This window comes from Periophthalmus magnuspinnatus, chromosome 14, assembly GCF_009829125.3.
Source record: "Periophthalmus magnuspinnatus isolate fPerMag1 chromosome 14, fPerMag1.2.pri, whole genome shotgun sequence".
Classification (NCBI taxonomy): Eukaryota; Metazoa; Chordata; class Actinopteri; order Gobiiformes; family Gobiidae; genus Periophthalmus; species Periophthalmus magnuspinnatus.
In genome coordinates this window covers 21325330-21336545 of record NC_047139.1, presented here as the reverse complement: position 1 = coordinate 21336545, position 11216 = coordinate 21325330, and the positions used below count along the sequence as shown (strand labels likewise).

The window sequence follows — 11216 nt, the reverse complement described above, 5'->3', positions numbered from 1 at the left end:
TACACGAACCCGCTGTCACTCAAATATCCATGGGTTTCAGAATGATAAAGACGAAGCTCTGTGCACAGTAGCCTCACTGTTAGCGTCTCCACTTCCTGTCTGATTGTATCTCTACGAGGGTTTTACCGAGTCACGTTAAAATGAATAAATATTTAAAGATAAGGCAGTGGAAAGGGAACTATGGGTGAATGTAACTGACAACATCTTAAACACTACACAAATAAAAAAAAATACTTCACCCGAGGACTCTGCTGTGCTTAGAAAGAGAGATATGTATAATATTATATCTTTTTAATGGAAGCTAACAGGAAGCTGAAACCCATGAACAGAAAAAGGAAGTGATAGCCTAATTATTTTTAGTGGCCAAATTTAGCGCTAACATGTTCTGACAATGTTATGTAAATCCAAATTAATTAAAACATGCAATATAAATGTATAAGTTGAGGTTTAAGTGGGGCTAACTGACAAATGTGAGAGGACTGTAACATGACCCACAAAAATATAACTTCAAACCCCTTATTTGGAAATTTACAACAGTTTACAGCATCTTTTCAAAGCTTATTGTGATTTTTTTTATTATTATAAATTATCTACTTGATATTACATTTTGTCTGCCCACCTCTTCCCAAACTTCAGATTTGTTTTTAAAATTGAAATGAGAACATAGATAATGCAATACCTCATCGTCTGTCCTGACATAGTCCACTCCGTCTCCTTTCGATGGGACTTTGTAACTGAATATCGCAAAGGAAAAAAATCACATATTAAGTCAGTTATGTAAAAGATTTGCTGAAAAGTCCGTAAATCTAGTATGAAACAAGGTCTTACTTGTTTCCTGCCTGTTTCTGTCCAGAGAAATAGCCTTTTTTGTATGCACAGCAGATTCCTACTGTTATACACAGGAGCACCACCACCACCACCAACACACCCAAGATTATTCCCACAATATCGATGTCGTCTGAAGCCAAAGAACACAAGACAAACACGAACGTTAGCATTTCAGTTATAAACAAATTGAACCTCCTGTAATCTGAGCCTGGTTTAAAGGCACTCACAGACTTCCATCGTTTGAGCTGGACACTCTGCGTAACCTGCGTCGTTTTTAGCTCTGCAGTGGTATTCACCTGCATCCTCTTTTCGGACTGCAATGAAATTCTGCAATGAAAGATGGACACATTTGTTAGATTCCAAATATCTCATATGTAATACTAACAGCCGAACATGCTGAAGGATCGGGCAACTTTCTGCATTCATAGGTCAGATGTGTTATATGTGTTATTGGAATTATATTTGGACAGAAAAGAATACATATATATATAATCAAAGCTGTGGTTTAAATGAATTAGCCACATTCCAGTGGGTTGTGGCTGTACGTGTCATTTTCCCTCGTGGGAGTAACCATGAGGAGTGATAACTGTTTTCCACGGAGCTCCTAAAATAACCTGAGGAGATAAGTGGAATAGAAAGACCATCTTGAGTAGGCCTGTTACGATAAATGCAATATTAACACAGCGTTTAATCAATTATAAATATTATTTTTTGTTATTTTTCTGTGCTATCTTGTGAAGCTAACTGGAGGCACTGCCCTGTCTGAAGTTATTCAAGTCAGATGTTATATGAGCTTTGTTTTAACACAGTCTGACCATAAAAAACTGACTTAGCTGGAACACGTGAACTGATCTTGTACTGTTAAACAAGTCCCTCAAATGATATTACCATTACAAGCTAGCGAGCATTAGCCAGTTGTTTTTCATTTAATCATCCTACCTTTCTTATTGAAAATCAAACTCCTAAACAGCACATAAAATCATGTGTTGATATTATCGTTAATCATCTATATCTTCTGCAGCAATATATCGTACTTTGAAATGTGTTATTTTGACAGGCCTATTCTTGAACTAAACCTGAAATGACTGTATTTTTAGAGCGCTCACAAATACAAAGTGTGCGATGCTTTGAGACTCATTACACCTTAGGCCAGAACATCACGTATTGAACATTTAAGACTATTAGAGGCACTAAGTAGATGGACTCATGCATAGAACTAAGGAATGTGCCAACGGGAGCAGCAGATTCCCCTTGTGGGCTTAAGCCATCTCGCACCATCATCTGCGTCCCCAAAATATCTGTCCCACCCCTGGGCGCCGGACCCCATCCCCTCCACCCCCCCATACTTCCCTCCAACACATGTTACTGACCAGCGTTCCTGAGTCTGCGTTGAGTGTGTACGAGGAGTTCAAGAACTTGCTGCTGGATTTGGGGTCGTCTGGGATCTCCTCTTTGTTTTTGAACCACTGGTACTGAGATTTGGGAAAACCCTCTTCCTCCAAACAGCTCAGTTCTGCCGACTTCCCAACGGGCACTGACTTAGGGACACTGCATTTGGGCATCACTGGTTTCACTGCGAAGAGCAAATGCACAAGTTTATATGAGAATGTTCGTGTGAGGTTCAGACAGTCATTTGGAAACGCTAGTGTCGTAATGCTGCTAGGCTAATGACGCTCTCATGTCATGCTCTCAATGTCAGCCTGACCCTTTCTCTTGGAACGGACAGTTATGGTCAGACGGGTACATGATTTTCGGACAGTGCCAAAGACCAAAACACGCGGTGGTCTTTCTTTAGAATGGCGATAGCAGAGATGCAATTTCGGATCGCTCCTCTTTTAGCCCTGAACACGCCTTTGCAGCTGGGTAGGTCTGAGCTCAACGCATCCTCACATGTTCTGTACACCACAAGGTGGCAGCGACCTACAACATGGTTTCAGCTTACAGCATCCCAAGAATCACTGAGCAAGAGTTTCATCTGGAACGCTTTCACGGGTTTCAGCTTCCTGTTTATAGGTGATACGATGGCTTTTGTCCATTCAAAAGATATGATAGTTTGTTTTGAATTCTTATTTGCTATGGCAACGGAGCTTGATTTTCATCACTAAGAAACACATCAATATTAGTGAAAAAAGGAGAAAGACCATTTGTAGTAGAATGCTATGTTTGGGTGCATCTACACACACCCAAACTTTGATAATGCAGAGCAGTCAGTTTTACTTCCTTTTTCCATTGTGTCATTCAGCTCTCAATAACAATGATGTGGCTTGTTCTATTTATTACAAAAAGCAGAGCTAACTAAGATGAGTTGAGTTATACATTTATACATTTTCACTTTTGTGGCAAAGACAAATTTGGACATCTAATGGGTATATGCAGAATATTTTAGGTCCAACCATAGCTGGATCTTACCTCTCACTGTCAGGTCAATCACAATCTCATCAAAGGACTTCTGGTCGTCGGGGGCGGTCACTTCACACCTGTACTTTGCCGTGTCTGACCTGGTTGCATTGGTGATCACTAATGTGGCTGGTTCCCTGATAACTGCTCTGTTTTCCAAGTCACCTGCAAAAATACATGTGTCATTACAAATCGAGTGTCAAACCTATATATCCTCTATAACATTTGTTTGCCCAATTTTAATTGGATCTTTTTCATACCTGGCAGTTTTAACTGCTCACCATGGATCTATAATAAGAACTGGATAAGGCACTCCCCCTCCATCCCGGGGCAAGATCGACTAGTGGTCGCTCCATAGGTACTGCAGCTCCCTGGAGCTCTGGCCCAGAAAAATTCTCCCGTGGAGCACAATGCATTTTTGGGAATTCAAACTGCCTATGTTTGGCTGACAGAACATCCACAGCTTTCACAAAAGTCGGATTTTAGAGAGATTCTTCAATATTTTCACAATCTGAACTTTTTAGAATTTTTAAATCCTCAAAGCCCTTAAAATGTTGCTTTGTAAAATGAAGTCTAGCCCTGCTCTGAGCTCGCACTATCTCCGCTACAGCAGCTATCACTCTGACTGGTCAGAATTGATCATGCGGTGCACATTTCTGTGATCACAAGGTGGGGGCACTAGGCCAGTATTCAGGAAGTAATACAGAATAAAAAAACTTCTTTTGGCATTTTGCATCAATGAGCTCAGGCCACTGAAAACAACACAACGCCATCTTTGGTTCGTCTTCCAGATCTCATTATACTTCCATGCTGCTCACTAACACTCAGAGTGGTCATGTCATTTGATGAGACGTGCCAAGTCAGCTGGTTTAAACAGGTCTGCATACAACATCTGCAGTCCTACTTTTTCAGGACAGAATCCCAGATATGTGAGAGGAAAAAGGTCCCTTCCTCCCGGTTTAAAGTCCTGTGAGCACATATTTCAATTGTCTCCTTAATTCAGTGACGATGTTGTTTAAGAAGAGAGCGTTTAAGTCAGCTGACCAGACACGTCACAGCAACATCACATGACCACTCTGAAGAAGAGTCCAAACTGTCAGGTATGAAACAAACTAAACCTTGGTCTGAAAAAAGAATCTGTTATCAGACCAGATGAACCTCTTTTGCCTGTTCATTTACCTTACCTGACACTTTCTTGTCAAAGTACACGTAACTGGGCCCTTCGTTCTTGATCTTCTTCCATTCTATCCTGGGGTTTAGTGTTGAAATGGACTCAATCAAACAAGATAATTCGATTTCTGCAGGACAAAGAAAGGGAATTAGATCTAGGTGGATGTGAGTAGGTGTGTTTCAGGTTAGGAGCATAGAGGGTTTTCACAAGTAAAATATAAGGTTCTTTGGTTATTGGTACTTACTATCAAATTCATCGGTCCAGGGGGATTCGTTGTTTGTTCGTAGTACCACTGCTAACACGTTGAAATAGCCTGCAAAGACAAACAGAAAAGGCAAAGGATATGCATTATTATGCTGTCTTTTAATTTAAAAAAATGCATTAATGGGGATGGGCAATACATTGGTTCCAATGTCAGCGTCGATGTTGGCAGATATAAAAAAAAAAAAAGAAAATAAAAAAGATCCAATATTTTTTCAGTGCTGTGTAACATTCCCAGTTTGTCTGGGTTTTGTTAATCATTTTTGCCTTTTGAACAGACTCGTGAGTAAAAAAAATTGGTTAAAAATGTGCAAATAGTCTGTATGTTTACACAAACGATACAAATTATTTTATGTCCTGTATACATTTTGATATTGGGAAGCTGGAGGAAGTGTCTGGGGTGGGGGAAATCTGTGAGTCTCCTAGACCGCTGCCCCCGCGACCCCAGATAAGCCCAAGAAAATGCATGGCTAGATGGGCATTTTGATATTATTTTTACAAAAGTGAAAAGTTAATCTGTGACTTTTGCTCATATTTGTGGGCCTTGCTATACATTTAAAAAGGTAAATATCAGTATCAACCGGAGCAGCATCAGTGTCAGTAAAACTCTATATGGGACAGTCCCTCTGGTTTAACACAGAAAATGAGTCGACATCCACTCATGTTCTATTCTTGTTTTAACATCCTCCTTGGGCATGTCCAAAATTCATCACTTATTTCACTAAGTCAATTAGAAAACAAGGCATTTTCACGTCAAAACGCCCCATCCTCACGTCATCCTACATTAGGCCAATAATGTGAGCAATCTGCCGCTCTTTGGCCTGGTTCAGCAATCATCCCTCTTTCATATTTAGTTGGTCAAAGCATTGTGTATGTGTGTGTATACGTGTGTGTGTATACGGGTGTGTGTGCGCGCGTATGCGTGTGTGAGCATGTGTGTGTATATATGTATGTGTGTGTGTGTGTGTGTGTGTATATATATATATATATATATATATATATATATATGCACATATATATATATATATATATATATATATATATATATATATATATATATATATATGTGTGCGTGTGTGTGTGTGTGCGTGTATATGTGTGTGTGTGAGGGGTGGGGGAGAGCTGTTTCTATGCACAGTGCATAATTGCGCAGGGAGGCATGTGGCCTTTTCAGGGCAAGCTCGCCATGCCAGTAGTTCAAGCACCCGCTCTCTCTCCCTCCTCTCTCTCTCCCTCCTCTCTCTCTCCCTCCTCTCTCTCTCCCTCCCCATCGCTCTCTCCCTTCCCCTCTCTCCTTAACCATCACTCTCTCTCTCCCTCTTCATCGCTCTCGCTCTTCCTCTCACTCCCTAACCATCACTCTCCCTCCCCTTCGCTCTCTCTCTCTTTTCCTCTCTCCCCCTTCCCAGCGCTGTCTCTCTCTCCCTCTCCCTCTTTCACCTCGCTGTCCCTTTTTCACCCTCTTTCTCTCCCTTGCTGTCTCACTCTCCTCCCCACTGTCTTTCTCTCCTTCTATGTCCCCTCCCTCTCTCTTCCTCTCTTGCCTCCTCACTGTCTGTCTTTCTACCCCTTCACTGTGTCTCCCTCTCCCTCTCGTCTTGCTCTCTGTCTTTCTGTCTTTCCCCCTCTCCCTTGCTGTTTCTCTCTCTTGGCCTCGTGTTCGAGTCCATGTGGGACTAAGGTTGCAAGAGCACCCCAGCACCCCGGAAAGACGGGTGTCGGTATGTGCAGGGGGGAGAGGGGGAGAAGGGGGAATAGGGGGTAGAGGGTGGAGTAGAGGGAGAGAGGGGAGGTATGTGGTAGAGGGGGTAGGGGGGGATAGGGCCTTGAGGAGGGGGCTGCTGAATCATCCTGACAGCCCATGGTCTACGATGCAAAGTCATTTCCACATGAGCGTTAGAAGCAGCACACTTAAATTAGTGAGATGACTAAACACAAGCAGCGCCGACTCTGAATAAAATCCTAATCTGATTTATGCTCCTTTCTTAAATGATACTGTTCTAAACACAGATGCTGACCAGACACCGCTGTGTTTACATTCACACCAAAATCTGATCTTTGTCTGATTTCTGGAGTTATGGGATTATTCACATGTCATGTAAACAGTTCTATCTGCTGTGATGTATCTGATGAGTTCTTGCTGACTGTTCACACCAGAGCAGGTTTTGACAAGGACAGTTATGCAAAAAGAACAAACTAATGTGGCAAAGACAAAAATAAAAGCAAAAATGTTAAAGATCACACTAGTTATTTTAAAATGCATTGTACTCAGTCTTCCAAATGACAAGAGCTCAGTAGAATAGTGTTCGTTCATGGATCTGAGGGTTGGTGGTTCAAATCCAGCTCCTACAGATGAATGATGTCATGGTGTCCTTAGGCAAGACACTTAACCCACCTCGCCCCCAGTGTCTGCGCACACTGGTGTATGAATGTGTGTGAGTGGGTGAGTGGTTCCTTGATGTAAAGTGCTTTGACTGCCTTACTCTAAAAATCCTCTGATTAACGAACACACGTCACCAGGGGTTTTTAATGATCAGGCTTCTCTTGTGCTCAGATCTAATTATTGGGCTTTCTGATTATTCTAGTTAGATGATGCTTTTGTCTGGCTTTGTAAATCTACCATGTTTACACACACTTTTGGGTTGATGTGAAGGTGCAATGTGAAGTGCAGTGACTTTAAACTATACAGTAAAGTATCTTAAATATGTACATGGCTTTTTCTATTCAATTCCATTCATGTGTTGATTTATATAACACATGTAAAACTACTTCAGCTGACCACAGTGCTTCACACTTTGAGCGTAGGTTTGATGCTATTTTGAATTTAATAAAACTGCGGATCTTCTGGCTTAGTGGTACATGCTCAACCCACTGAAAATATGTTAAAATGCACTGATTAAAAAAAAAATAAAAAAATAAAAAAAAAAGAAGCAACCTCAAAATCAAAACACAGCTAAAACATGCAAATATTTGGAAGCTGGAAGATTTATAAGTTAAGTCTACACTGTATCTCACAGTAATGTACACTACCAGCCAAGTCGGGACACACCATACCCCTACTATTACTACTACTACTGCTGCTGCTTTTTATATCCATACACAAGACATCAACTATATTATGTAGTTAAAAAAAAATTCAACTTTTTTATATATGTATTTTATATTCAGATCCTCAAAGTACACACACTTTGCTTTGTCAAAATATATATACTTTTTTTCTTTACTACATAATTCCATATATCTTACTTCATATATCTGATGTCTTTTGTATGTATATAAAAAGTAAAAAGTAGTAAAAATAAAAAAAAAACACCGGATGAGAGGGTGTATCCAAACTTTTGACTGGTAGTGTACATAAAATGCATAATATGTAAAAAAAAAAAAAAAAAAAAAAGTAGTATGATCCACAGAAGAACAGTTAGCCTTTAGCCTAATAGCATGAGCCCAAATATAGAAGTGTTTAAATCTGCTTACAAATAACGAACTGCTTTTCTCAGCAGATTACAGCCCGGATTTAAGCAGTGCGTAAAATATATGTAGGTGTCGTTTAAAGTTAATTAGCGACTTGCATTGCTTTTGGAGCCGAGCCGTCTAACCCCCACCAACTGTCAGATCGCGTCTTGGGTCACCTGGTCTGGCAGACAGACGGGGTAAGCTGATTAACCCAAGGCCTTTTCTGGAGACGATCATGACAAGACAACAGCTTGTTTTTAGCCACTGCTGTCGGTAATTACGCTACACAGAGGTCAGTGGTAGGTTGCGGTTTAGCTTCAAAACAACACAGATTTTTGCACTGTTCTGAGAAAAGGGGCTCAGACTTTTAACACAAAGTAGATAAGAAAATGTTTGGATTTCTGAGTACCAACAGATCTAAACTCGGACTATATCAGGTTTAAATTAGGGTTAAACCAGATCTAAAATGAGACTAACATGGAAAAGGTAGCGCTAATAAAAAATCAACACAAAGAAGGACAAAAACTAAACAAAATAAACAAAATAAATCCTTTTGTTTCTAAATAAAATAGCAGATGGCCACGTGTGCCATCAATACACATCACAGTTTGAGAAGCACCGTTTTTACACTACAGTTGTTACCAATATCAAAATCAAATACTAATCAATACTAAAACTAGTATCGAAACTAGATATTCATTTGAGCAGGTATCGATACTACAAAAATCACATTGACACAAAAGAATTGAACCTTTCCTGAATAGTTTTAGAATGATTTTGAACTGTATTAAAACAAGTATAAGACACATAGATTAGTATACACCCATGGACCTCTACAGATCCTACCTGGACGACTGAGGGATTACACAGATGTAAGGCCAACAGTTGCACGCCCACATGTTCACAGCTATCTATATTACATGAAAGCACCTATGCAATTTTGATGATTACATTCATTGAGATGGTCCTTCCGATGACGGATATGTCTTTAAGTATGCTCTCTTTAACATCCCTATCCATGCTAAATAAGTCATGTATTAGCATTAGTGTTATGGTGCTATACCGCGGGTGACCTTGGCTTAAGAAGGAATCAAATGTACAAAAAACATATAAGGACAACTGGATACCACAGGTTTTCATGATTTTCTAATTATTACTTATTGTGGGCGACATTAGAAGGTTGGCGGTTCGAATCTCGTTCTCGAAATAAACACCATCAGTTGACCAGGCAAATTTATTAACAGGAGGTTGGTGGTGTGATTCAAGCTCCCAAAGATAAATGCTGTCATTGTGTCCTTGGGCAAGACACTTAATCAACCTCACCCCCTAGGTCTCTGCACACTGGTGTATGAATGTGTGAGTAGTTCCTTGGAAAAGTGCTGTATAAAATGTAGCAATTTACCATATTTATCAAGTTTTACATAAGTTGAGTAGCAGTTCGTAGGAAAAGTTTAAAAGAAAAAGAAAAAATACAAGAAGTAGCGATGAGTTTAAACAATGGAATACCTCTACTTACATCACAGAAAATTCTACCCAACGTGCAAGGAAGATTTAAGCGCAAGGAAGGAATTTTGGGAAAGTTTTAACAAAATGAAGGTGTTGCCTTCTATTTGTATAAGTCCAATCATGGTCAATGGTCAGTGGTTACATTTTTATATCGCACTTTTCCACCTTCAAGGTACCCAAAGCGCTTTACATCAGGGAACCACTCACCCATTCACACACACATTCATACACCAGGTGGGTTAAGTGTCTTGCCCAAGGACACAACAACAGTATTCATCTGTGGGAGCTGGAATCACACCATCAACCTGTGGGTCAGTGGATCAGACTGTTCTACAAATGATGTTCATGTCAAGAGCGAGATTAAAACTGCCAACCTTCGGATCAGCGGACAAACGCTCTACCAACTGAGCCACTGTCATAACTATTGTGTAAATCCGACAAGTTTGTTCAAATGATGGTTGCTAGGTAACAGTTATTCAATTACCTCTATGTATGTCACACCGGCTGCCAACCAGGAAGTAAAATTATAAACTTCACCCAAAATGTTGAAACTAGAAAAAAATCAGCAAGATATAAAGTAAATTCCAACTAATCTAACTATGTTTTTGTGAAATGAGTAGTCTAACCTGTCATATGCAAGTTTTTTCTTTTCAAAACTCCGTCCCTGCTCCGAGGCTCTCCCTGGAGGACCAGCCTAGGTTTACTTTCAAACACAGATGCACAGGAAGAACTTTTTCAGAGAGCAACAAAAGTGCGAGACTGCTTTTTCTTCAGAAACTTGACAATCAAAACAAAACCAATACGGCTGAATCGTGCTCTCTCGTTGCTGCCTCCTTTCAATGCTGCACACAAACTGCACATTTCTGAGACAGTTTTGACTTCCTCTTCGCAGCTGTATGTAGGGCGTTTTTGATAAAGTGTCAAATGGAAAATGGATCTCTTTTACTCTCCAGCTTTCACGATGGCAGTTATGTGGTGCTCATCTGTATAGCTATAAACGTAGCGACAAAGCTAGTGTTTGATAGACAAGTGAATGCTAACTTCTGGAGTTATGTTTCCAATGAACCTTGTGTACCGCGCTACCAAATCCCAGCTGTAACTAGGCCAAGTATGTGAAGGGTCCAAAATATCGGGATGTCCTGTGTTGAAATAGATCTGAGTCTGAGGGGAAATGATTTTGAATGGTTCACACCGCATTGTGAGCTTGAGTTTAAAGCGCATATGACCCCCTTTCACTAAAACATAGCTAACGTCATTATACTTAAGATCTGACAAAAAATCCTGCCTATTTTTTTTATTTTTATTTTTTATTTCACTTCCTGGTTGGACATGTGCAGCAGATGTGACCAATGAGGTATTAATAAGGGCCCTTATTAATACCTCATTGAGTGTGACATACATAGAGCTAATTTCATAACTGTTACCTAGCAACTATAACGTTAACAAGCTCGTCTGAACTGCGCGGTTATGATTAGTTATGATTAGACTAATAAAAATATGATTATACCTTAAAATTTTCTCTGTTAATAACATAAGTAGAGGCATTTTGTTTTAGAACGCAGCTACTTCCTGTGTTTTTATGCTTTTCTTCTAAGGCTTT

At 40.0% G+C, this 11216-nt stretch overlaps 1 protein-coding gene across 1 annotated transcript in view; it reads right to left on the bottom strand.

Moving 5' to 3' along the window:
• The window catches only part of jam3b (junctional adhesion molecule 3b), a 70715-nt gene that overhangs the window by 4774 nt on the left and 54725 nt on the right, over positions 1-11216 (bottom strand). Inside the window, exons 3-9 of the mRNA XM_055226885.1 lie at positions 4641-4709; positions 4410-4523; positions 3238-3390; positions 2199-2401; positions 1056-1155; positions 829-958; positions 680-734 (exon numbers count right to left, since the gene is read on the bottom strand). Of these exons, the coding sequence (XP_055082860.1) occupies positions 680-734; positions 829-958; positions 1056-1155; positions 2199-2401; positions 3238-3390; positions 4410-4523; positions 4641-4709 (824 nt within the window). The remainder of the gene's footprint in view (positions 1-679; positions 735-828; positions 959-1055; positions 1156-2198; positions 2402-3237; positions 3391-4409; positions 4524-4640; positions 4710-11216) is intronic.